Genomic DNA, 27543 nt, shown 5'->3' with positions numbered 1-27543 from the left:
GAAAGACCCCACTCTGTCTCCAGTTACACAGGCCAGAGCGGCAGAACAGTCACTCACCTGTCCATGAACAGGAGCACAGGGGAGACAGCCATGATTCTACTGGGACCACACAGTCCTCAAGGACCAGCGCAGATGCTCTCAATCTGGTGCCACATACCTGGCAAGCCACACAGGGTCAGGGCTACGCCATGGCTTCCTCCTTCAATAGACCTGTTCTGAAAGGTGAAGGCTTGCAGGAAGGAGCCGATCAGCTGGAAGGGAAGGGGTGGGGCACCTCAGCAGTCACAGGGAAGGTGGAGGCAGAGAAGGCAGGCAAAGTGGCACTGCAAAGCTGAGTACTTAGGTCCCCAGGCCAGGACACAGCTCCAGTACAAGCCAAACAAGTCAGAACAGGCTTTTCTGAGCACAAACCCCACTGTTACTTCACACTCAGAAGTAAAACAGCACTGTATAAACTGCCATCCGAGCAACACCTGAGACTACTTGCTGTGCTGGACACTGTGTGCATGGAGAAACCATGTAAGTGAACTTCTCTGTCCAAGCACCCGTTTGAAAACCATCACTAAGGAAATTCTCTCTCATTCACAACTGCAGACATTGTTTAAAAAAAAAAAAAAAAAACAGAACAGAAGCTAGAGAAATTACTCAGTGGTTAAAAGAATGTCCTGCTCTTCTAGAGGGCTTGACATTCTCGTACTCACAGGCATGCACACAATTAAATTAAAGCTAAATAGAACTTTAAAAAACAATGAACAGGTTAGGGTTAAGGATGTAACTCAATGCTTGCCTAGCATGCAGGAAGCCCTGGATTTGATCCCTAGCATCCATCAACCAGGCATGATGGCACAAGCCTGTAATCCCAGCATTCAGAAGGTAACAACAGGCCAGACATGGTAGCACATGTCTTTAATCCTAGCAGAGGCAGGCAGATCTCTGAGAGTTTGAGGCCTGCCTGGTCTACAGAGTAAGTTCTAAGACAGCCAGGGCTGTCACACAGAGAAACTCTGTCTCAAAAAACAAAAACAAAAAAAAAACCAAAAACAAATAAACAACAACAACAAAAAAAAAACCCAGAAAGTGACACCAGAAGGATCAGAAGTTCAAGATCATCCTTGGCTACATATAAGTCTAAGAGCCTGGGCTACTGAGACCCTGTCTTAAAAGACAAAGCTTCCTAGGTGTCATGAGTCATAAACTCAGCACTCCAGAAGCTGAGGCAGGAAAGTCAGTTGAGCATTTGAGGTCAGCCTGAACTATACAGAAAGTTCCAGGACACAAAGTAAGACGCTGGCTCAAAAAACAAATAAGAAAGATCTAACAACTTCAAGTTCAACAATAGATAAACTCTAAGCCTACAAGTAGGCACTACAGGTTGGTTCTCCTGGGAGCTGTCATCAACCCACATGCCAACCATCAGTCCTGCAAAAGTCCCCTCCATAGGCAGTTGTCAGCTCCACCACCACTTAACAGAGAAATCCTATGTCTGTAGCTACACTAGGAATATTTGCTGAGCAGTCAGTGACCTTGTTGAGACAAGGAGGTGGTGACTCCAAGGAAAGCAATGTTACTTGATACACTATGGAAAGGAAGGGAGGGCGAGGAAGGAGATAAGAGGACCCTTCTGTGCCCCTGAAGTACAAAGCCCACAGCCTCATGTCCCCTTTCTCAATCTTCTGTAGTTTTAGTTTATATAATATAGGACAATAAAAAAATGTTAACTCCATAATTTAAAAACTCACAAAGAAAATTCCAGATGGTTTCCCTGGTAATCTTCCAAACATGGAAAAAAGAAATGCACTTAAAGAACAAGATTTTCTTAGCCCTTCTCCATTCCAGGGCTCATCCTAAGAAATTTATTAGGTCACTCAACACATTCACTGGCATTATTTACTAAGAAAAATAACTGAGTGACAGAACACCTGCCTAGGCCACACAAAGTCCTGGTTTCAATCTGTAGTGAAGGGCAAGAAAGAAGTGAGATGCACTCAAGGACGTTCTGCTGTCCCTTTAAGGATCATTGATATAAAGTTTGGGGGTAGGGTATAAGAGGAGAATAAGCACATGTTTAAAAGTCCCCTACAGTGGGCTGGAGAGATGGCTCAGAGGTTAAGAGTACTGGCTGCTCTTCCAGAGGTTCTGAGTTCAATTCCCAGCAACCACATGATGGCTCACAACCATCTGTAATGAGATCTGGTGCCCTCTTCTGGGCCCTCCTCTGGCGAGCGGGCATACATCGAGGCAGAATGTTGTATACGTAATAAATAAATAAATCTTAAAATAAATAAATAAAAGTCCCCTACACTGCACTCAAATATTTTTATTATGGAAGTCAGATACAGTAAAGCTGACTTGGGGAACATATAGGGTAACGTGTTTTAATATATCTATAGATTCAACCACCAAAGAAAAAAATATCTGTTTTATTATATTTCTGTTTATTGGGGGAGGTGTATGTGCCACACAGCATGCCTATGGGCCTCAGAAGACAACTTCTCTCATCACAGTGGGGGTCCCTGGGACTGCTCAGATCATCATGCTTAGTGGCAACCACCCACCAGCTGAGCCATCCAACCAGTCCCAGAGAAAATTACAAAAACTATCTGAGAACACAGAAAGAACACACATCGTATGAGGTTCTTAATACCAAAGCTAAAAGGAAAACTTAGTCCATAGACTCATGAATGCAGAAAAATTTAAAACAAAATTTCAAATATAAAGTATAATGTGTCATAAACAAATTAGACTGCTCTAAGAATATCATTAGAAAAATTCAATGGCATTCCCACCGCCCACCCCCAAAAAAAGCTAAAGGAGAAAACATAGTCAGCAATGGATGGAGAAAAATCATTCAATAATGTGCAAGACAGACATGACTTTTTTAAGATCTTAAAACTAGGAATAAAAAATTGTCCAGGGGAGGGAAGAGAGGAGGAGCTGGGAAGACAGGAGGGAGGGGAAATTATTATTGGGATGCAAAAACAAAAATAAAAAACAAACAAAAAGAATGTCCTAATCTGAGAAAAATGTATCTACTAGAAAGTCATACATACGATCAAAGGTACCCTATAGCATTGTGGACCACACACTCAGAGATCAGGACCCAGGCAGGGACTCTGTCAGCACCACTTCAATGAAAACAAGATGAGAGATAACCGATGGAAAAACAAGTTCACAGACAGTGGTTACTGTCTACAGAAAAAACTCAAAAGGGTTTATAGATAAACTATTAGAGTAGCTGAATTTAGCAAGACCACAGGACTTAAACTATATACATAAAAATTAACACTATGAGCTGGGCAATGGCGACACACACCTTAAACCCTAGCACTCAGGTGGCTCTCTGTGAGTTCGAGGCCAGCCTGGTCTACAGAGCAAGTTCCAGGATAGCTAGGACTGCACAGTAAAATCTTGTCTTAAAAAGAAACAAACAAAAAATTAATACTACCCAGAGTCACAACTATATATTATACTATAAAACTATCCAAAATAGTATCTTGGAATAATTTTTAAATTTAATTAAAATTGTATTTATGTATTATGGGGAGCATATGCAACAGCATGCAAGTGAAGGTCAGAGAACAATTGTGAAAGTCAGGTATCTCCTTCTATCATGTGGGTCCTGGGGATGGAACTCAGGTTGTCAGGCTTAGCAGCAGATGCCTCTTCTCTTCTGAAGCATCTCACTTGCCCATATTTGGAATAAATTTAATGAAAGAAACACAAGACCTTTATAATAAAAAGTAATAAGCTTATAGAAACAAAAAAAAAAACCCTAAGCTAGTGGAGAAACTAACACATTCAAAAATAAGAAGTCTTCATTGATCTATAATGTCAATTAAATCACAAAGAAAACACTGGGGAAATTTTTAAAAAGGAAACTGCCAAACTATAAAATTGCCATGGAAATACAATACAAAAATAGTATCTTGGAATAATTTTTTAACTTTTAAATTAATTTATTTATATTTATGCCATAAATATATATTTATATAATAATATATAAATATATATTTATATATATTAAGTGTGATGTGTGTATCCATCCCGGGAAGTGGCTTGGTATGAACAAAGCAGACTCTGGGATTCTACTCAGGTGTGTGTGCCTCAAAGAACAGGCACAAAAGAATTATGATCAGCATTTCCCTTTAGCTCTGAAGCTCAGGAAAGTACCACCCACAGGCGCACACACAGTGTGAGCAAAGGAGGTCAAAGGCAGGGGTGCAAACCATGTTACTTCATTTAGCTAAACAGTGGTCACATTCTGCAAGACAGATACTGTCAGGGAAGGGCTCCACAAAAGCCTTCTGCAGGCTGCTAATCCAGTGGCATGCATATGAGCATGCTCACACTCAATGCCTAAGACCTATGTGCTTTGCTGCACACTCAACTTCAACAAAGTGAATTCAGCTCTACCACCCTCCTCTGCAGCCTGGCTGGATAGCTCTCCCCACACAGCCCCTACTGTGCTCTCAAACCTTTTCCAGCACCCTTTTACACAGAGAGCTGCAAGCATGGGTTCTAGTTTCTTTCTCTTTCTTTTCTTTTTAAAGGAAATGTTTGTTTTCAATTACATGTGGAGATCAAAGGACCACTATGTGGGTCCAGGTCATCAGACCCAGCAGGAGACAAGTGCCTAAACCTGCTGAGACACCTTACAGGCCCAGGACTCTAGTTCCTGACAGGCCTACATTCCACTACATGGTGAGGGCCTTCCGACTTGGTCTCTGTATCCCAAGGCCTGGCATAAAACCTGCTGGGTAACTCATTAATCTGACCCCGAAAGGACTTCTCTGCAAGTCTCTACAGAAGGTCACAGAGTCCACAAGGCCCATATTTTCCCTACCCACAACCTCCCAGTCTCTTCTAAACATTCCCTAACAAGTAAATACAGGAAAGAAAAATTAAACAGGCGCTCCACTCTCTAATATCAATTTAGGATGTTGTGATGGGGAGAAGAAAGCTGAACAAAGGAGCTAGAGAGATGAATCAGCCATGAAGAACACTTGTGTTCTCCCAGAGGACCCAAGTTCAGTTCCAAGCACTCACACAGTGCAGCTCATAACCTTCTGTAACTTCATTCCAGAGGCCTCCATGTGCACATATGCACATGCAGACATGCACACTACACATAAAAATACCAAACTAAATAAAAAAAGAAAGCAGCATGAAAGTGGCTAAGCTAATTGATATAAAGTGTACTTTACTAAGAAAATGCAATCTATTCCTAATCTCCAACTGAATACTAAGAAAAAGAGGGAAAATAAAGGTCAATAGTGAGCAGATTGTCCATGTGGTAATCATATGTAATCTTGCAATTGCAACAAAGCCATGAAGAAAAAAAAAAGCCATGAGAGGACTATGCTCCTTTAGCATTAGAAATATTAAGGAGAAAAGTTTGACTAAAGGTAGAAGGTGTGTTCCTGGGATATGGACTCCAGAAGAATGTGGCTCAAACCACAGCTGCCTAGCCTGCCTGACTCTGAGCAGAAATGAACCCTCACAGACTTCATTCATAGAATAGTAAAGTCACCACTCAGTTCCTAGGATTCTGTCAATGTACTTATTAACTAGAGAACAACTGATTAATTATATAAGGTCAAGCATCTCATCTCATTTAACACGAAGTATATTGATATGAGTTATTTTTTTCATTCAACAAATGCATATTGAATTAATTTATATCCTAGATATAAGGTCAAACACTGGGAATAATCACTGCCGACCACAAGTCTAGGTCCTCTTCTCCAAGTGGCTTACCACTGGGAGGCATACTATTTATACCATAATGGATGACTTTCCCCAAAGAGGAGGCAATGTGGAAACCACCTGCCTGAGATGTGTACCAGAGGGAAGCACTCTCCAAGCGCACAGCCCATACTCGAGAGCTCGCTGTGCTTGTACTACATTTCAGAATTGCCGAAGGAATGCTTACAAGTTCTGATACATACATCTTACCCTAAACTAGTTAAGTCTAACGTCTGAGAGTGGGACTTGGATGCTTTTTCTCAACAAATAGGAGTTTTATATTTTTTATGCTTTTCAGTGCTGAGGACTGAATCTAGGGCCTCCACATACTGGACATATGTTCAATCACTGATCTGTATCTCCAGCTAAACATTTTGTTAATGTGTCTGACACTTCTATTGTGCTGAGAACTTTGCTCTTTAACCAATAAAAGCTTTCTGTTTCTTTAATTGAAGTCTTACTCTGTATGTATTTAAGATAACTTACTGCTTATGGAAGCTGCTGGAAAGGATTATCTTTAGACTTTGCTTTAAATCTGTGTCTCACTAAACCAAAGTCAAACAGGAAGCCCTGCCCTGCAGTACAATATGAGCTGTTTAGTGTTTTAAGATTCTTTTAGCTCACTGATTCAAGATGGATGCAGATTCCTAACTCTGTGAACTTCTAAAATCCAATGTGCCATTCCCCTGGAACCCAGCAAATCTGGGCTACTTTCTCCATAAGACAGCAGATCCCTTGTTTTCCCTCATACAGCAAACACTAGACTACAGTAGGCCTGCAGGAGACAGGACAGAGTGACAATTCCAGTCTATAGTGACCTATAGGAGACAGGAAGGAGTATAGTGCTCTGTAGGTGCTGTCTCTGCATTGGAGAAACTTCAGAGAATGGTGTCTGCTGTGTTGGTCCTTAAAAATGCTGCAATTGTCCCTACAGTGGTAGTGCATGCCTTTAATCCAGCACTTGGAAGGCAAAGGCAGGTGGATCTCTAAAAATTCAAGGCCAGACTACACTACAGAGGAAGTTCCATAAAAACCAAGAATACACTGAGAAACCCTGTCTCACAAAACCAAAATAATGCTGTAATTGGACAAATACAGAAGGAGTAGAAAGGATGGAGTACCTCAGGAAGAAGCAGGAAGTGTGAAGCATAGCACTGGAACCAGAGTCTGTAAGAAAGAGAAGGCTCAAGGTATACCAGATAGTCCTCTCCAAACCACTATCATACTAATGAGAGGCAAAAGCTATGGCAAATTCTGACCGTCACTAGCCATTGCTAAGAAACTATTATTCATAAAACAAAGTCCGGGTGCTCACTGCTCAGAAACTTCCTCCAAGGAGGTGGGGGTGGAGAAAGGCTCCTGGCATACAGCACTGTGACCTCTGGTGTGTGTGGGGGTGTGGGGGCAGTCAGAGCTGACCAGTGGTCAGGGGCAATGGCCATAAAGTAGCAACTCTGGAAACCCATTACCCCATTTCATCATCTACATGTAGACCAAGCAGGCTGTAGTACACACAGTGGAAACGAAGCCCACTTCCTTATTGTTGGGCAAGTAAATGATTCGTAGGGAGGAAGACCACAAAGACATTATTAAAAAGTATACAAACAACTTATAATTATGTAAGAAACTTTTCTCTAAGATAAAATGTAGGGCATCAAACCATAGAAAGAGCTTATCATTTTAGTTGTTGATACTGCTGTTTTGTTTTTGCAGTACTGAGCACAGAACCCAGGACCCCACACATGCTAAGCATGTGCCCTTCCTCTGAGGCAGATCCCAGCACCAGTCTACTTTATTTTGGTTTTTAATGCTTAAAACTCATAAAAGGGCCAGGCAGTTTTGGCACACGCCTTTAATCCCAGCAGTGGGGAGGCAGAGGCAGGTGGATCTCTGTGAGTTCAAGGCCAGCTTGGTCTACAACCTAGTTCCAGGATAGGCCCCAAAGCTACAGAGGAACCCTGTCTCGAAACAAACAAACAAACAAAACTCATAAAAGGTCTGTAAGGAAAAAAAAAAAAAAAGGTCTGTAAGGAAATAAAGAGAAATTATAGTAGGTATGAAAATAGAATCATGCCCAAATAGCTTTGCTGCATATTGTTAAACTAAGAGAAGCTTCAGTATATACACAGGGGCTAGAGATGGCCCAATGGTCAAGACTAACTTCAGCATGGCCATGGCCCTGGCTCTGTGCAGGCTTCTCTAAGATTCACCCCCTTTATTATGGCGTGCTGGTTAAACAGTCACTCTGTGTTGCTTTTATACATCAAAGGGACAAGTTTAAAAATAAAGTCACAGGCTGTCCTCTAGAGTAGGCTGGCAACAGAACTTTCCACCACAGTGGTGATGTACCCATCTGAGCCATTCAATACAGCAGCCGCTGACTCCCACATGGCTACTGAGTGCCTGAATGTAGCTAGTAAGGCTGAGGATCTCAATTTTCCACTTCAGGTTATTTTAATTGGCTTTAACTATTGGCTAACAGACTGGACAGCACAGGGCCAGACTCTACAAAGTAGACTCCAGACAACCAAAAGGATTGAATTTGCTAAGCGAGTACAAACTGCCATGGATGTCTGGGACCAGGAGCTGGTGAACTGCTTAGGCATTGACACATGTCCTGAGCAACTGCAAGACAGACATGTGGTAAAAGAGACAAGTCCTATCAGTCTTAGAAACCCTGTCCCTGTAATGATATCTTTGAAGAGCACTCTCCTTTACCCAAACTCAAATCTTTACCTGCTCAGCAAACTCCAGCTCCCAACCACCCTGTCTAGACACAACCTTTTCAGTTTTCTCATTCTCACACTCTCTGGCACCTGCTTTCTCTCTCCATGGCACCTATAGTCTGGCAGCAAGTGTATCACCATTCTACAGGGATGCATTCAGACTACACAGGCAAAATGAGATCTTATGTGTGGCAAGCAGAATCAGGACAGACAGTCTGCTGAGTGTTGCTACAGGGAATACCCAAGGAATTAAACACAGGGCCCACCAGAACAGCCAAAGCAATAGCAAAGAGCACTTGTGATGACAGGTACACCCCCGGCACCCTCTATGGACTAGTCTTTCAAGGATACGAACTACTTGGGGTACACAGAAGACCTCCAAAGCTGGAAAGAACATGCAGGATAGGCTAAGCATTTGCATACATGACTCTGAGATGAAAAGCACAGAAACCGTGTCACTGAGTAAGTTCTCTTTTCTGCAGGCTGGTCCTAGGGAGGAAAAGCAGTATAGGCTCTTACCTAGTGAGGAAAATGCCAAGGGAACATCAAGTGCAGACAAACAGCTGGGAGTAAGGGTGGAGTCCCTAGAGAGGTCCAGGGCTAAAGAAAAGGAAGTAGTACCTCACACCCACATGTTCCTCCTGAGCATTTCCTCTTACATTTACTTCTCTTACCATAGTAACCTGGACCTCTCTAGAGACAGTGCTTAATTATGCCCACCTAAGAGTAGAGTACCCCAAGCATCCATGATCCACATACCTCCTGAGTACTACAGTCACCAGCGGGCCCTTGAAAAGGGTCCTACATTAAGGGCTATTCAGATTCTTCCCCTACCCCGGACAGAGGAACCATGCACCACCCTCTAGTCCAAGCCAACTTCTCCCTGAAAGTGAGTGCTACTCACAAATGGAATCTTTTTTTTCTAGTTATTTTTTTTTTAGCATAACAGAATATTTAATTGCACATTTAATTGGCATCAACCATCAGACACTGTAATCATATTGGCCACTTCCACTGGTTGGCAGGAGGCTCTTCCACCAGTGGCTCCCATGGCTTCCACTGCAACATCTTCCTTGCCAGACTTAGTTCATTTTCAGCCTGAAGAATCACCTCTTCTACTTCACCATCCTGAAGCAAGTTTTCTAATTTTTTAACATCTGCCTTGACCATATCCAGCTTCTCATTGGTGATCTGCTCTGTGTATTTTCTACAGGCTGCATGTTTAGGGAACTGCTTCAGAATATCAAGAATCTTTGTATACAATATTGTTAGCCTCTCGTGTGGAGTGTCGCACACTGTCAATCTCACCAGGCCGGTGGTCTTCTTCAACGCACACGCCATGACAGCACCCCTCTAGTTATTTTTTTATTGATTTTTATTGAGCTCTGCATTTTTCTCTGCTCCCCTCCCCTTCAACCCTCTCCCAAGGTTCCCAGGCTCCCAATTTACTCAGGAGATCTTGTCTTTTTCTACTTCCTCATAAATGGAATCTTCTTAAACCATGCAACGGTCTCTCTTATCAAGGCCTGTCCACCAAAGCAGTGCCTATTAGAATAAGGAATGTGAGATGGTATTCTGCCTTACTCACCCCCCCAACATACAAGGAGTGTGTGTGTGTGTGTGTGTGTGTGTGTGTGTGTGTATAAATAACAAGGGCACCTTGCCTCTTTTCCTCATCCTTCCCTAGCTAGAGTCTCCAAACACAGCTGAATCACTACTTGAGTGGAACAGGTCCATGCAGAAAAATACTGACCCCTCAAAGTTCCCACCAAGCTCCTGACTCCCTGCTCTCACTGGGTTGAAGCATGAAGAAGGATGGTGCTGACTCCTCTTTTCACTGCCCATCACCCACAAGGCACTCCGGAATTGGTGTCTTCAGACCATTCATTTCAATGATGTTTTGTTATAAAAGCATCCCAGAGTATGATCAGCTAAAGACCCTGCTTCCTATCTCACCAAGAAAACCAGAACAATACAACAAGGAGTAATAACAACAAACACTGGTGAGAGACAGGGCAACAGGAATTCTCATTCATTGTTGGTGGGAATATAAAACAGTGAAGGCACCTTGGAAAACAAGCTTATCATGCAGTAAGGCAACTGCACTCCTGGAAAGTTCCCGAAAGAAACTTAAACCCACATGGATCTTTACAACAGCAACTGTTCATATATGCCAAAACTTAGAAGCAACTAAGATGCCCTTCAGTGAGCAAACAGATAAACTATGCCAAATTCATATGGAGAAATATCACTCAGCCTTAAAAAATTAGCTACGTGGCCGGGCGGTGGTGGCGCACGCCTTTAATCCCAGCACTCGGGAGGCAGAGGCAGGCGGATCTCTGAGTTCGAGGCCAGTCTGGTCTACAAGAGCTAGCTCCAGGACAGGCTCTAGAAACTACAGGGAAACCCTGTCTCGAAAAACCAAAAAAAAGAAAAAAAAATTAGCTACGCCCGCTAAAGCAACAAAAGAACACATAAGCTCCCAGAGACTGAGGCAGCATGTACAAGGATCTGTACCAGATGGAGTCTTGAGCTGAAAGGAGATATGGACACAGGCCCCCATTCCTAACCCAGAAGCTACTCCAATTGACAACTACATGCAAATGCAGCTTCAGTCTTCTCTAAGGGACTCTCAGCTGGGGAAACGAACTCCTCTCAAGGGCAGGCTGCATGGCCAACAGAAAACAGACTCAGCAGTGTCGTTGTAGGTTCTTTGTCCCATAATATCAAGTCAGGATTTTAAATTTAATTTTTAATACATAATATCATTTCTCTCTCATTTTACCCTCCAGGTTCTTTGCATATATTATGGCTTCCAGTTTAGCATTTTCATGGGATGTGTGTGTGTGTGTGTGTGTGTGTGTGTGTGTGTGTGTATAAGTAGCCTCTGCATCTTTATCTGTTTCATGTGCCTTTTCTTAGGCTCTTTTCCTTCTGTTTGTTCTGCTCTATTCTAATCTCTTAGTTTTTGTTTTTATCTTATTACTGACTTTCTTCCCATCCTCATTCTACAGTAAGGAGATTTGATATGCTGGTCTCTGCAGCAGCCTGCCCATCTTGCAACCTTCTCCCTTCTCGTCTGCCTGGCTCCTGGAGCTCAACATACTGATTACATGGCTCTTCTCATTCTCACCCATAATTAAGTACTTCAGCTTGTTTCACAGACGAGCACATAAAGACTAAGTCTTATCCAGGACCACAGGCCAGGACACCATCACACAGCTAGGCTGAGAAACCACTGCACAGCCCTTCCTCCCTGGTATCTCAGCAATGCACAAGCATCAGCACACACCAGCAGCACCTGAAATACACAGCAAGTGTTCTGGCGCTCAAAGTCATAGGACACTAGCAAACAGGCTGTGTAGAAAAGTCATGATTATAAATCAAATGCGACCTCTCATTTTACTGGTGCTAATTCTAAAATGGTCATAGGATTAGAAAATGAGTCAGGCAACATAAAACAATAAATATTACTATGCCAGTCACACACCTATTACACATCCAGGTATATCCCTTCCCATTTCACCCAACAACATTTTAAATGTGAATTTATTCCTATCTTGTAGATCATAATCTTAAAGGTCAAAGACCCAAGCCCTAACTCCACTGGCAAATTAATCAGCCTCTGTCACAGTTTCCACATATACAAGAAAAATTACCAATATGTTCCTGAATCAGTAAGCTCTCCCAGGGCAAGATATAAAAAAAATCTAGGTCTGTAAAGCAGAAATAGATTTAACACAAGGAATAAAATGATTTCAAGATCATATGAAGAAGCTGGTTCTGAATGACCCCCTGGCTCAGATCACTGAGCAACAAGAAGCTAATGTACCTGAGATGCAAATGGGAGCTGTTACTGGAATTGCTGAACTCAAGAAACCCAACAGGAAGTCAGCATCACTGCCTCTGGAAGGGAACACAGGGTTCTCCTGCATGACAATGCTCTCAGCATCCAGGAAGCTGATAAGAGACGCTGTCAAAGCTGTAGGAAAGTCTCCCATCTCTACAATATTGGTAGGTACCAGAGACCAGCAGCAAAGAGAGGGAAAAAAATGGCCTGCATCTCCTTTCTGCCTAGGTCCTCCCACAAATGGGGAGATGGTCCTAATTCATATCCAAAACTCTAGCAGCAAGAGACCAAGAGCAGACTTCCGCTCTGAAGCTAATAAAGTCCAGGAAAGCCAACTGAAGCAGCCCAAAAGATGAACTGGCAGCCCAGGGTCCCACCTCATGCTACTCCCCATTACTGTACAGCCTGAAAAAGGCAGCCATGCGAAACAAAGAACAGCACCAGGCACATAAAAGTGCACCCACCTCCCGATGAATGAACTCACATCCTCTTCATGAGCTATTGCCTGTCTCTAAATTTCCTCCTTACCATATTCTATGGTCACCAGCCAATGGATCAAATCCCCAAAGCCTAGCTAAAACTGTGGTTAAACATATTCATACCCTATCAAAATATCTACCTGAAGATTCGCTTTTAAACTGGTGGAAGTAAATATCTTTACACAGAAGCGTTTTTAAAAATAACACTGAAACCAAATATGAAAAGCCAACAAAAGGAGAAAGGCAGACCAGAAATAGTGTATGTATGGAGCATACTCTGCCCTGAGAGTTAACTTCTATTTCCTCATTTAACACTTGCATTATTAGCTCTTCACTTGGGTGTTTCATGTATTTTTTTATTTTATTTTAATTTTTTAATTTAACCCAGGACCTCACATGCACTAGGCAAATGCTCTAACACTGAGTTACGACCCTATCACATTGACTCTTTTCTAGAGGAACAATTAGTCCTAGGTCACTCAAGTTCATACTAAAGGCTGCAGAGATTAAATGACTTCTCAGGGTCACAAAGCACAAAACAGCACAGCTGGTGAGGTGGCGCAGCCCCAGCTCTCAAACCACCATGGCCCTCCCACTGTCTTTGAATTACAAAGAGAAGCAGGGCTAGCCAGATACAGACTGCCCCCAAAGGGCCCTCTGCCAGCCCAGGAAGCAGACTAGAAAATCCATCATTCCTGGCCTTTAAGGACAGTCAGGGGCATCCCCAAAGGCTGTCTCCCTATACCTTCCTTTGGCAAAGTCTGCTTTGCCTTCATTTTGTTGATATTGTTTTGTTTTGTTCTGTTTGTTTTTTTGAGGTAGGATTTCTCTGTGTAGTCTGGGCTGCCCTAGAACACACTCTGTAAGCCAGGTTGGCCTCAAATTTAGGCCTCCACCTGCCTCTGCCTCTTGAGTGCTGGGATTAAAGGCGTGTGCCATTACCTCCTGGCTTTATTTCATTTTTTTTCTTTTCGTTCTTTTTGTTTGTTTTGCTGTTTTGCCTTCAATTGAACATTTGTAACAAAGGACTCGCTGTGATTACCTCCTCTGAGAGTTTTTAAAAAAGATCACATGACAGAAGATGTAAGTAAGGAAAGCAACTATTACTTCCTAGATTGGCACAGATTAGCAGATTAAACCTTTGGCTTCTGGAAACCAACCCCATCACCTGAGGAAAAGAGCCACATCAAAAACATGCTACTGAATTCCTCACCCACTGCTCTCTGGGTTCTAGTACACTGGATTCGTAGGATCCCTTAACACAGCTTCCCCATGTGAGCTGATGATTCTGCTCAAATGACACTAATAAATGCACAAGTACCAACAGTTATAACCTGCTAGCCTGGTGCACCTGAAAGGTTGATGATTCTCCCACTCTTCACCCATCTCCATCCCCAGGACATGTGGCAATAATGTCTAGAGACATTTTGGTCTTTACAAATGGAGGATGGTGCCAGAATCTAGTGGGCAGAGGTCAGGGTTGTTACAACACTCACAGAACAGCTGCCCACAGACAAGTATCCATCTCAAACATCAACAATGCCTGGTGTAGAAATCCTGCTCTAAGTTACTGGGCAATGGGTTCAACTGAAGAATGTACAGTATGGGATCAAAAGCTCGCAAGTGCATTAGGAAACAAAATGTTTGTTCAAGGTCAGGCAGAGGTGGCAGGCGCTTTAATCCCAGCACTTGGGAGGCAGAGGGAGGTAGAGCTATGTGTTTGAGGTCAGCCTAGTCTACAGTGCCAGTTCCAGGACAGCTAGAACTGTTACACAGAGAAACCCTATCTCAAAAAGGAAAAAAAAATTCAAACCAGAGAAAGTTACTACTTAAGTAATCCAGGGAAGCTAGATGCCTTAGTTATTTGATCTTACTTGAGCTGTTTTCCTCCATTAAAGCTGTTCAAGGTCACACAGTTATGAAGGAGAGCTGACAATAAAGCTAGTCCCCTTGAGCCTTGAACCAGTGCTCCCAAATGCAGTGACCACCCTCCCAAGATATCAGGAACCAGTTCCAGTCTCATGTAGGAACCTCATTAAGAAGTCAGATTCAGAAGCTCTCTGACCATCTCCACTACTTCCTCTACCTGGAGCCATATTCCCCGAGAGCAGTTTCCCACAATACCACTCATACATCTTTCTACAGATCAGAAAAATAAACTTGCTGAGGTTGTAGGGAGCAGAATGCAGAAGGGTGAGGGGCCAGACAAGGAATAAAATGGTATGGCCTGGCCTGGAATCCCCATAGGACCAGTTCTAGTCCTGGTCCACCCTCCACAAACACTGTTGCAGTCCAGAGTCATCAGAGTACCTCGGCTAAGCTCTGGGCTGCATTCTTGAACAGTCTCGGTGACTGTGTGTGTGTGTGTGTGTGTGTGTGTGTGTGTGTGTGTGTGTGTGTTTTACATACCAATCCCAGTTCCCTCTCCCTCCTCTCCTTCTGCTTCCCCCACGTTCTCCCTGCCCACTCCCCATCCACTCCTCAGAGAGGATAAGGCCTCCCATGGGAAGTCAACTAAGTCTGTTACATCACCTCGTTGAGGCACGACCAAGGATCTCCCCCCTCTCCTGTGCTTAAGTGGCTCCATATACTGCCCAGGTCACACCATTGACACCTACATTCAAGGGGCCTAGATTGGTCCTATGCAGGTTCCCCTGTTGTCAGTCCAGAGTCAGTGAGTCCCCACTAGCTTGGGTCAGCTGAATCTGTGGGTTTCCCTATCATGGTCTTGACCCCTTTGTTCATATTATCGCTCCTCCCTCTCTTTGATTGTACTCCAGGAGCTTGGCCTAGTGATTAGTTGTGGATCTTTGCATCTGTTTCTGGATGAGATTCTAGCTTCTCTGGGGTTGTAGACTGTAGGCTAGTTATCCTTTGCTTTATGTTTGATATCCACTTATGAGTACCTATTATATTTGTCTTTATGGGTCTGGGTTATCTCAGTATGATTTTTTTCCGTCTAGTTCAAACCATTTGCCTGCAAATTTCAAGATGTCTTTATTTTTTACTGCTGAGTAGTACTCCACTGTGTAAATGTACCACATTTTTTTATCCATTCTTCGGTTCTGGCTATTATAAATAATGCTACTGTGAATATAGTTGAGCAAATGTCCTTGTGCTATGAGTGTGTGTGTGTGCCTCCTTTAGGTATATGCCCAAAAGTGGTATTGCTGGGTCTTAAGGTAGATTGATTCCTAATTTTGTGAGAAATTGCCATACTGATTTCCACAGCAGCTGTGCAAGTTTGCACTCCCACAGCAATGGAGGAGTGTTCCCCTTACCTCACATCCTCTCCAGCATTAGTGTTTTGATCTTAGCCATTATGATGGTATAAGATGGTATCTCAGAATTGTTGTGATTTGCATTTCTCTGATGGCTAAGGATGTTGAGCAGTTCCTTAAATGTCTTTCAGCCTTTTGAGATTCTTCTGCTGGGAATTCTATTTAAATCTGTACCTCATTTATTAATAGGAAAGTCTGATGTCTAATTACTTGAGTTCTGTATTTTGGAGATCAGCCCTCTGTCAGATGTGGGGTTGGTGAAGATCTTTTCCCATCCTATAGGCTGCCATTTTGTCTTGTTGTCCATGTCCTTTGCTTTGCAGAAGATTCTCAGTTTCAGGAGGTCCCATTTATTAATGTCTGTGCTACAGGTGTTGTATTTAAGAAGTAGTCTCCTATGCCAATGCGTTCAAGTGTTCTTCCCACTTCCTCTTGTATGAGTTCGGTGTGGTTGGATTTATGTTGAGGTCTTTGATCCATTTGGACAGGAATAGATATGGATCTATTTGCATTCTTCTACATGTCAACATCCAGTTATACCAGCACCATTTGTTGAATATGTTTTCTTTTCTCCGTTTTATATTTTTAGCTTCTTTGTTACAAACCAGGTGTTCATAGGTATATAGGTTAATATCAGGGTCTTCGATTACATTTCATTGGTTCACCTGTTTTTATGCCAATACCAAGCTATATTACTTTAGGTCTATAATAGAGCTTGAAGTCAGGGATGGTGATGCCTCCATATGTTTATTGTATGGGTTGTTTTGGCTATCCTGGGTTTTTTTTTTTGTTTGTTTGTTTTTCCATATGAAATTTAGTATTGTTCTTTCAATTCTGTGAAGAATTGTGCTAGAATTTTGATGGGTATTACACTGAATCTGTAGATTGCTTTTGGTAAGATTGCTATTTTTACTATGCTAATTCTACCTATGCATGAGCATGGCAGATCTTTCCACTTTCTGATATCCTCTTCAATTTCATTCGAAGACTTAAAGTTCTGTCATACAGGTCTTTCACTTGTTTGATTAGAGTTATCTCAAGATATTTTATGTTGTTTGTGGCTATTGTGAAGGGCGATGTTTCTCTGATTTCTTTCTCAGTCCATTTATCATCTATATATAGGAGGGCCACTGATTTTTTTTTAAAAGTTAATCTTGTATCCTGCTATATTACTGAAGATGTTTATGAATTGGACATTCCTTGGTAGAATTTTTTGGAGTCACTTATGTATACTATCATATATATATCATATCATACACATCAGCAAATAGTGAAAGTTTGACTACTTCTTTTCCAATTTGTATCCCCTTGATCTCCTTTTGTTATCTTATTGCTCTAGCTAGGACTTCCAGCACTATACTGAATAGCTATGGAGAGAGAGGATAGCCTTGTCTTGTTCCCGATTTTAGTGGAATTTCTTTGAGTTTCTCTCCATTTAACTTGATGTTAGTTGTTGGTTTGCTGTATATTGCCTTTATTATGTTTAGGAATGGTCTTTGTATCCCTGATCTCTCCAAGGCCTCGATCATGATAAGGTGTTGAATTTTTTTCAAAGGCTTTTTCAGCATCTAACGAGATGATCATATGGGTTTTTTTATTTCAGTTTGCTTATATGGTGGATTATATTGACAGATTTTTGTATGTTGAACCATCCCTGCATCTCTCTGACGACGCTAACTTGATCATGGTGAATGATGTTTCTGATGTATTCTTGGATTCGGTTTGGCAGTATTTTATTGAGTATTTTTGCATCAGTGTTCATGTGGGAGATTGGTCTGTAATTCTTAGTGTGTCTTTATAAGGTTTGGGTATCAGGGTAACTGCAGCCTCATAAAAAGTTTGGTAGTGTTCCTTCTGCTTCTATTGTATGGGACAATTTGAGGAGTATCAGTATTAGCTCTTCTTTGAAATTCTGGCCTTGGGCTTTTTTTGGTTGGGAGGCTTTTGATGACTGTTTCTATTTTCTTAAGGTTTATAGGTCTATTTAATTTAAAGGTCTATTTAATTTCTATTTTCTTAAGGCCTATAGGTCTATTTAATTCTTAAGGTTTATAGATCTATTTAAAAAGACTTCTTTCTGAAGTCTTGTTGTTGAATTCTAACTTTAAACCATGGTGATCTGGTACAATACATGGTGCTATTTCAATTTTTTTGTATCTGTTGAGATTTGCTTTATTACCAAGTATGTGGTCAATTTTTGAGAAGGTTCTATGAGATGTTGAGAAGAAGGGATATTCTTTTGTGTTTGGGTGGAATGTTCTGAAAGATGTCTGTTAAGTCCATTAGTCATAACATCTGTTAGTTCCTTTCTTTCTCTATTAAGTTTCGGTCTGGTACACCTGTCTAGTGGTGAGAGTGGGGTGTTGAAGTCTCCCACTATTAGTGTGTGGAGCTTAATGTGTGATTTAAGCTTTAGTATTGTTTCTTTTACAAATGTGGGTGCCCTTGTATTTGGGGCATAGATATTCAGAATTGAGACTTCCTCTTGATGGATTTTTCTTGTGATGAATATGAAATTTCCTTCTTCATCTCTTTGGACTGATTTTAGTTTGAAGTCTATTTTGTTAGACATTGAAATAAGTACATTAGCTTGCTTGTTTGATCCATTTGATTGGAAAATCCTTTCCCAACCCTTTACTCTGAGGTAATGTCTGTCTTTCAAGTTGAGGTTTATTTTTTTTAAAGATTTATTGATTTATTATGTATACAATATTCTGCCTCGATGTATGCCCGCACACCAGAGGAGGGCACCAGATCTCAGTACAGACGGTTGTGAGCCACCATGTGGTTGCTGGGAATTGAACTCAGGACCTCCGGAAGAGCAGCCAGTGCTCTTAACCTCTGAGCCATCTCTCCAGCCCGAGGTTTATTTCTTGTATGCAGCAGAAGTATAGATTCTGTTTTCGTATCCAATCTGTTAGCCTGTGCCTTTTTATAGGTGAAATTAGTACATTTATATTAAAGGGTATTAATTACCAGTGATTGCTAGTTTCTGTTATTTGTTTTTGTTGGTGGTGGTGGCATTGTGTGTGCATTTCTTTCCTTTGGGATTTGCTGTTGTGAGATCATCTATTGTCTGTTTTTGTGGATATAGCTGATTTCCTTTCATTGGAGTTTTCCTTCTAGTACTTTGTACGGGCTGGATTTGTGGATAGGTATTATTTAAATCTGGTTTTGTCATGGAATATCTTGTTTTCTCCGTCTACAGTGATTGAATGCTTTACTGGGTATAGTAGTCTTGGCTGACATCTATGGTCTCTTAGTATTTGCATGAAACCTGTCCAGGATCTTCTGGCTTTCACTGTTACCAATGAGAAGACGGGGTAATTCTGATAGGTCTTCCTTTATATGTTAGATGGCCTTTTTTCCTTTGTAGCTCTTAATATTCTTTCTTTATTCTGATGTTTAGTGTTTTGATTATTATGTGGCAACGGGACTTTTTTTTTTTGGTCCAGTCTATTTGGTGTTCTGTAAGCTTTTTGTACTTTCACAGGCATGTCCTCCTTTAGGTTGGGAAAGTTTTCTTCTATGATTTTGTTGAATATATATTCTGTGCCTTTGAGTTGGATGACTTCTCCTTCTTCTATCCCTATTATTCTTAGGTTAGGTATCACAGATTTCCTGGAGATTTTTTGTTAAGAAATTGTTGGATTTAACATTTTCTTTGACCGATGAATCTATTTTCTCTATCATATCTTCAACACCTGAGATTTTCTCTTCCATCTCTTGTATTCCGTTGTTTATGCCTGCATTTGTGGTTCCTGATCATTTACCTAGATTTTTCCATTTCCAGAAGTCCCTTGGTTTGTGTTTAGTTTATTGCCTCTATTTCAGTTTTCAAGTCTTAAACTGTTTCTTTCACCTGCTTGATTGCTTTTTCTTGGTTTTCTTTAAGGGATTTGTTGATTTCTTCCAAATTTTTGTTTGTCTTTTCTTCTACTTCTTTAGAAAAATTTGTCTAGGAATTTTTTCATTTCCTATTTAAGGGCCTCAATCATCTTATAAAGTTATTTTAAAAGTCGTTTTCTTCTGTTTCATCTGTATTGGTATATTCAAGTCTTGCTGTTGTAGAATCATTAGTTTCTTGTGGTGCCATATTGTTCTTTATGTTGTTGAGTATTATCTATCCATCTCTTCCTCCAGTTGGTACAGGTGGAGGCTGTACTTCAGGAGGTCCCTCTACCTCCAATCAGTGTAGTTGGGGACTGTGGCTCCATTGAAGGCTCCTTCAAGTACAGGCAGAGCTGAGTCTCTGCTGATCGTTATGTCCAGGTGCAGGCAGGCCCAAGGCTCAGATGGTTGCTCCTTGGGGTGCAGGTAGGGCCACAGCCCTGGTGGTCACTGCTCCAGGTGCAGGCGGAGCCCTGGTTCTGGTGATCTCTCTTCTAGGTGCAGGCAGGATGGCTGAGGTTCCAGCAATCGCTGCATCAACGGGATATCTCGTACAGAGAATGGCAGTGGATATTGGCTGGGACAGAGGTGCTCTTTCCCAGAGGGACGTCTTATGAAAGTTTCTGGAAGCCACGGCTATTGTCGTTTTGTCGTTCGTTCATTCATTCACTCGTTTGTGGCTCCCAGTTCTGACACTCCCAGAAGTCATCCTGATGGTTGCCCGGCCCTCCAGCATGCCCTCCAGGTGGTCCCATGCTTATGCTTGCCTGTGTTCAGTGTATGTCCCACTGAACCTGACCCTTAAAGTAACTCTAGGTTGGAACTCTTCTTTAAGACTCAGACTCTAGAAAGGGGAAGGGGCACCACTAGCTCAGTGCCCTGCCCTATTACTTGGATTCATCTGTTTTTATAGTCCATCTGCTTCAGTGCTTAAGTGTGGCTCCCTGTAGCAGTGTCGGAGCTGGGTAAAGATAAAGAGGCAGGAACCAAGAAATAAGAGGGGTCTAGAAACTGCAAAATGGAAGGCATTTCCTCCAAAGGTGAAGAGACTTCGGCAGACAACTCAACTCTACCATATCCACATAAGACAAAGGTAGCAATAAATCAGGGAAAAGCCATGATCACCCCTAACAGCTGATATGTAAAGTCATCTGTGCTGGATAGCTTTATGTCAACTTGACACAAGATAAAGTCTGCTGAGAGGTGAGAACCTCAATTAAGAAAATGCCTCCATAATATCTAGCTGTAGGGCATTTTCTTAATTAGTGACTGATGGGGGAGGGCCCAGTCCATTATGGGTGGTGCCATTCCTGGGCTGGTATTTACTCCGGTCTATAAGAAAGCAGGCTGAGAAAGTCATGTTAAGCAAGCCAGTAAGCAGCACCCACCACCATGGCCTCTGTATCAGCTTCTGACTCCAGGTTCCTGCCCAATTTGAGTTCCTGTCCTAAATTCCTTCAATGATGTACAGTAATATGGAAGAGTGAGGCAAATAAAAATAAACCCTTTCCTCTCCAGCTTGCTTTTGGCTATGGTGTTTCATCACAGTAACAGCAACCCTAACGAAGACATCATCCATGTGTCATAATCTGCACTGAACTTTGCACATATTAACCCACTTAATTCCACAACCACAAATGGGCTCTTCAATTCTGGGAAAAATCAGCTGAGACAGCAAACACCCTGATGATGGGGATAACATAGGTGACTGAAGAGGACCAATAACATACCAGGTACCCAGTACCTTTTCTCAGTACTCGGCTAGGAATTTATTAACCTCAGTAAGGGCAAATGATGTTCAAGGTCACATAGCTAGGCTGTGACTTGTAAACCAAGCTGTTCCCACTATGCTACTTCACTTCTATTTCAAAAAAGGGTTTCCAGGTTTGCTAAGAATCCCTGTTTCCTCAGTGACTAAAAATCTGTCTCCTTTCCCTTTCTCCTCTGAGATTGATCTGAGGAGTCACATAAGGCACTCTGGAGAACTGCAAACACTCATCCAAGTTAACAGGAACCAGCCAGCTACATAGGTGAGATCCCCAGCAGGAGATGTCTCAGAAGGACTCTGACACACAAGGGCTCCCTAGGGTTCCTGAAGGTAATCACTGAATACCAAGTTCTGTGACCAGGACTCCACTGGAGGTATGTGGCACCCACCAGCTGGCACGTTGAGATCAAAGGTGTCCCCAGAAGACTACATGCCATGTGAAGAGCATCTCACTCAGGACTGGTCTTAGGTTGACTGAGGACACTCCACATTTGCCTGTTGAAGCAACTGGGGAACTCTAGGTTGCTACATGTTCCTAGATCCACATGTCTCTGGCTGACTCTAGCAGAACAACACTGACTTGCTAGAAAATGCGCCATATGATCCCACCTGCCAAGTTCATAGCCCAGAAGCCCCCAAAGAAAAATATGGGGCTGTTAATTCTATACATACAATCCATAGTCCCACACCCTTATGTAGAGCATCTCAGTTTCTGTAACTAACTGGTGGTTGTATCCCAACCCCAGACTATAAGCTTACCCTCCTTTATGACCTAAGATCCTGTTTATCATCCTATGTCTCCCAGATGACCTGCCTAGAACAGAACCATAGACAGACTCTTGTTAAACAAAAGCATAAGAACACAAACAAGAAGAAAAATGGAAGCAACTCTCCTCACAGGGTTCTAGAGGATACACAGGAAGCCCAGCAGGCTTGTTGGGGACCTGGGTAACAAGGCACTAAAGGAAGGGCGCACGTGGTAGGATCAACACAATAAGAACCGTGTGGCTACAGGGTGGCCACGGCACATGCCTCAACAACAGGGCCAGGGCCAGAACACACGAAAAGGCCCTTTCCCTGTGCCCTGGAAGTATGACTGGTGCACTTGGAAATGCCAGCTACAGTGTCTGCTACTAGGAGAAGTATTAGAAAATTAGAAACAGTGTTGCTTATGCTAGTAAGGATCTCAACCCAAGAAACCAAAGTAATTAGTAAATGACAAAGTAAGAATAATAATCACCTGTGGGTGACACCATCCACAAAAAAGCCAGAGGCCAAGAAGCAACAAATACTACTGAAGTTAGCCAAGGACACAGAAGCAGGAAGTGACAGTGAGAAGCCAAACAGCTGACTTGGCAGCAGATACTACTCCACAGTACTCTAAGGCAAGAGGCAAACTGTATATAGGACACTGCTCTTAATAATGCACAGGAGACACACTACAATTAGACAAGGAAGCACAAGGCAACAGGTCTACATCTGGAGCCCTGGCTCTGCTCCAGTAGTGAAGGTGTTACCTCGTAAAGAAGTGACTGAATGGCTGGAATAGTTTCAATTTCCTCCCCTCCTCAGTCTCAGCAACACAATCCTGCTGGTGTAAGTCACTGGTTTCCTTGATGGAGCTCAGAGTGACATCAATAAACTGTGGGTCATCATCATTCTCTAGGGTCACAATGGCGCTGGAACTGCTTGTGACCATGAGGTCCAAGATGTCCTCATTGCTGACTGACAGTGTAGTTGACAGCTCTGTGCCAAGACTAGACACACTACAGACAGAGACATTGTCACTTCGGCTCAAGGCTTTGGAGGTGGGGCTATAGAGTTTCACTGAGTCATAGCCTGTCCTGGGAAACGTGGAAGACTTTCGTACAACTTGCTCTTGCTCGCTGTTGGTGGGAGCTGAGGGTGCACAGGACGGCAGGGGGCATGCACTCTGGAAGGCCCGCTCAGGGATGATCTCTGACTCAGACTGCTTTCTCTTCACATGAACCACACTGCAGGGGACAGGCTCCGGGTTGCCAATCTCCAGAGTAGGAATGCCTGAGTCTACTGATTGAAGGCTGTGTCGATCTTCCAAAGAACCAAGTTTTAGTGTGGGTCCATAGTCAGGCACTGAAAGGGATATGGGTGCCTTGACACTCAGGTGTTGCAGGTCCTGAAGTGAGTCTCCTGGCCGACCATCTAGAATGCCCATCAATGTTACACCATTCATTGAGGTGGAAAGATTTCCATCAGTCATCTTGGTCCAAGAAGAAACTAGAGAAATACAGACACGGAAATTAAAAATGTGTATATAAATCCAAAGATACCATTCCTTGGGCATCTTTGGACACACAACTCCAAAAACTGGATTGCCCTGCTAAAAACGATGCCTTTGAAAGTGTCCTACAAGTTGTGCATGATGGCACACACCTGTAAAACCAATGCTGAGAGACTTAGGCACGACGCTTGTGAACTTGAGACCAGCCTATATGATACCCCATGTCAAAAAGAAATAGAGAAAATGTCCCATACATTCAAGTTCTAACTGAGGTCCAAAGCGAAAGCTTGAACACACTCTCATGACAGAAAAAGTGGGGAAATAACCCACACAGAAGATCGTCTAGGGAAAGCAACCAGTATCATCAGTTCCATCACCCCAGTCACATCTCTAGCATCCAGGCCAGCAATGGAGGCAGAAGATCTGTGCCGGGTGGGAAGGATATTTTCTACAATCTGGATCTTGTATCCCATATGTTGAAGGCTTGATCCCAAGACTACGATGCAACTAGAGGATGGTGTAGTCTTTAGAAGATTGGATGAAGTTAGATCATTGGAGGTATTCCTCTAAAGTTCATATTTAGACCCTAAGCCCTTCCTTTTTGATTGCCTTGTTTCCTGGATGCCATGAAGTAATCAGGATTCTTTTATCACCTGCTCCTATTTTGACACTGTGTGCTTCCCTGGGCCCAGAGCAACAATGCGAAAAGACATAGACTGAAGAAATCTATGAAACAATGAGCTGAAATAAGCCTTTCATTCTTAGAAATTGTTTATCTTAGGCATTCTGTCACAGTGGTACGATGATAACACAGGGGACAAATTATACGTAGGATACCTCTGACCAAAAGATGGGAATTAGGAGTTGGGAATATAGCTCAGTAGTGACACTTGGCTAGAATGAGCAAAGTTATGGTTTCAATCCTAGTCGTTAAGCTTGGTTTTTATGCTGTCTCAAAACTTCATTAAGACAGAAAAACAGCAAAGTGAATTACACACACACACACACACACACACACACACACACGTCATCTGCAGTAAGGCTGCCCCAGTACACTCCAACTGGCCATACCCTTCCACAGTACTACTATGCTCACACAAGTCCAAGACAGGGCGTGCCATTCCTCCACAACAGAAGTCAAGAACTAGACTAGTCCAAAATCAGACTTACTAGAGAGGTAGGAATTGGGGTCAAGAGGGAAGGCCATACCTAGTTTTAATTGACTTGGAACAGGCTCCTTAAACTCAGGACAGGAGGCTAGTTCAGCAAAGATATGTTAATAATAGAAGAGCAAAGGCCAACGCTTGAGAGAAGAGTCTAAAGCAAGGGCCACACACACCTCCAAGGCCATGCCCAGAGTTCTCTGGCCAAAGAGACAGACACAAGCCAGGAGAAAATTTCAGTCAGAGGAGCACAACCCTTAGCACACTGTCAACCCTCACCCGTGAAAGGTTACCTTCTTATTTCCTTTTAAAATGTCAAAACTAAAGAGATCAGATGGTACACTGGAACTTGACCACAGAGTAGAGCGCAAGGACCACAACTCCAGACTCCAGCAACTCCACTACAGACAACCTTGAGAAAATTAAGTACCAGGGAAAGCAATGAATGAGATCATCAAACAAGAAGTGGCTGAAGGCTCTGAGGCACAGCAGACACAGCAGTTCACCTGCTATGGGTTAACCTAGCTTCTACAAGAAGCCTCCTACAGCCCTTAAGAAGCCTGTCTCAAGTGCAGCAGAAGCGAGCTGATAAAAAGGGGGGGAGGGAAGGAATCTCCCCCTCCCAGAAACTGAAGGAGCCAGTCAGACAGCGCAGCAAGAAACAAAAATAGAAAGAGGAGGGAAAGGTGGAATTCAGAAATAGACTGAGCTACAGAAAACTATGCTCCTGAAAGGAAGGTCATTTAACTCCAAAGTTGTACTGACTGATAACCCATTTTTCTTACAAGTTAGAACCACAATGTACATCACAAGAAAAACAAAGGCAAATTTAGTTTGTTACAGAAACAAAATTATATAAGGGTTGAAAATCAGTTTTTTAACCTACAGACAAAAACTCAGTTTATTCTCTGCAAGAATCTGGGCATCACTTCAGTAGGTGTTAATACCTTTTAATTTTCATGGCTCATTGCAAAAGTCCACCCTGAGTCCAGCAGCCACCTGGCCCTCAAGAACATCACTTCTACCATCTCTGTGTTCCCTGCTGTGGGGAAACCTAACCAACTGTTACATTAAGAAACAAGACTCACATATACACACAATTGAAAGTTGAACATTTTTTTAACTAAAGCAAGAACACACTAAGAAACATTTTATCACATAGTTAAGAGCTAATCTTTGACAAAGGCAAAGGTTACTAGATATCAAAACACCATCAGCCTCCAACAGATCAAATTGGCACAAAGCCTTGGTCAGAAGAGGAAATCTTTACATGCACAGCTGAAATTCTGGCTTGGTTGCTTACCAGCTGAGGTGTCCTCAGGAGAGTGCTTAACCTTTCTGAGTTTCAACTTCCTGCCTCCCCAGCAATGAACCATGGCAATACTATACTACAGGCTGGTCCGAAGACAAAAGATACAAGAAGGTGTGGTGAAGCAGGACACCTGACCTCACAGTGCCCCCTCCCCCATTTCCTTGTTTCCTAGCCGCATCTGGCCAAAGTGCCTGCAAAAGATGCAGTTCAACTGTTAACAAGAGATTCCGCCCCTAGAGTGCACAGAAGTCTGTACCTGGGCAGATATAAGGTGTTTGTGTCTGTGGGTGAGAAATCAGACAGCGGCATCTCATTCACAGAACTGATTCCAAGGACCCTCCTCCAAACCTTGTCAAGAAGTGGAGAAGAGAGCAGTAGTGTTGCGAGCCCTGGGACTTCTTCCAGAAAAAGGCCAGATGAACTCTGAAACCACTGGTGATTCATTAAGCCTCAGGAACAGGGTGTCAGTCTTTGAGGAAATAAGCCTAAAGGGGAAAGAGTGTGCTCCAGCTTGCAACATACTTGTGCTGACTGGTCTTATGTCAACTTGACACACAAATGAGAGTTATCTGGAAGGAGGAAATCTTAAATGAGAAAATGCCTCCCTAAGATGTAAGGCATTTTGCCGGGCAATGGTGGTGTACACTTTTAATCCTAGCACTCGGGAGGCAGAGACAGGTGGATTTCTGGGAGTTCGAGGCCAACCTTGTCTATAGACTGAGTTCTAGGGTAGGCTCCAAAGCTACAGAAAAACTCCACCTTGGGGGAAAAAAAGCTGTAAGGCATTTTCTTAATTACTGATTGATGAAGGAGGAACCTATCATTGTGGGTGATGTCATCCCTTGACTGGTGGTCCTGGAAAACAGCTGAGCAAGCTAGGGGGAGCAGGCCAATAAGCAGTACCCCTTCATGGCTTCTGCATCAGCTCCTGTCTCCAGGTCCTGACTTAAAGTTTGAGTTCCTGTCCTGAATTCCTTTGATGATAAACAGCAACATGAAAATGTAAGCCAAATAAACCCTTTCTTCTCTAATTTGTTTTTTGGTCATGATGTTTTGTCACAGCAATAG

General features: G+C 42.6%; 2 protein-coding genes across 3 annotated transcripts in view; both read right to left on the bottom strand.

Moving 5' to 3' along the window:
• Window positions 1-26876, bottom strand: part of Tbc1d14 (TBC1 domain family member 14) — a 95509-nt gene extending 68633 nt beyond the window's left edge. Inside the window, exons 1-2 of the mRNA XM_038323688.1 lie at window positions 26732-26876; window positions 23258-23996 (exon numbers count right to left, since the gene is read on the bottom strand). Of these exons, the coding sequence (XP_038179616.1) occupies window positions 23258-23996; window positions 26732-26789 (797 nt within the window). The 5' untranslated portion in view covers window positions 26790-26876. The remainder of the gene's footprint in view (window positions 1-23257; window positions 23997-26731) is intronic.
• LOC119810302 (NADH dehydrogenase [ubiquinone] 1 alpha subcomplex subunit 5-like) lies at window positions 9425-9812 on the bottom strand. Of its 2 annotated transcripts, XM_038323724.2 has the most exons (2): window positions 9743-9812; window positions 9425-9631 (listed from the first exon to the last, which is right to left on the bottom strand). In XM_038323724.2, exons 1-2 carry the CDS (start codon window positions 9810-9812, stop codon window positions 9468-9470), a joined length of 234 nt encoding a protein of 77 aa, XP_038179652.1. In that variant the 3' UTR covers window positions 9425-9467. The 2 variants fall into 2 exon arrangements, with proteins under 2 accessions (XP_038179652.1, XP_038179645.1); XM_038323717.2 differs by having other exon boundaries at window positions 9425-9812.
• Window positions 26877-27543: the final 667 nt, after the last annotated feature.

The sequence above is a fragment of the Arvicola amphibius genome, chromosome 1 (genome assembly GCF_903992535.2).
Source record: "Arvicola amphibius chromosome 1, mArvAmp1.2, whole genome shotgun sequence".
In the NCBI taxonomy this organism is placed as follows: Eukaryota; Metazoa; Chordata; class Mammalia; order Rodentia; family Cricetidae; genus Arvicola; species Arvicola amphibius.
This window is presented reverse-complemented; position numbering and strand designations above follow the sequence as displayed.

Bases quoted from the DNA above. Each gene is read 5' to 3' on its own strand.
- LOC119810302 (XM_038323717.2), bottom strand. From the start codon at position 9,812: ATGGCGTGTGCGTTGAAGAAGACCACCGGCCTGGTGAGATTGACAGTG.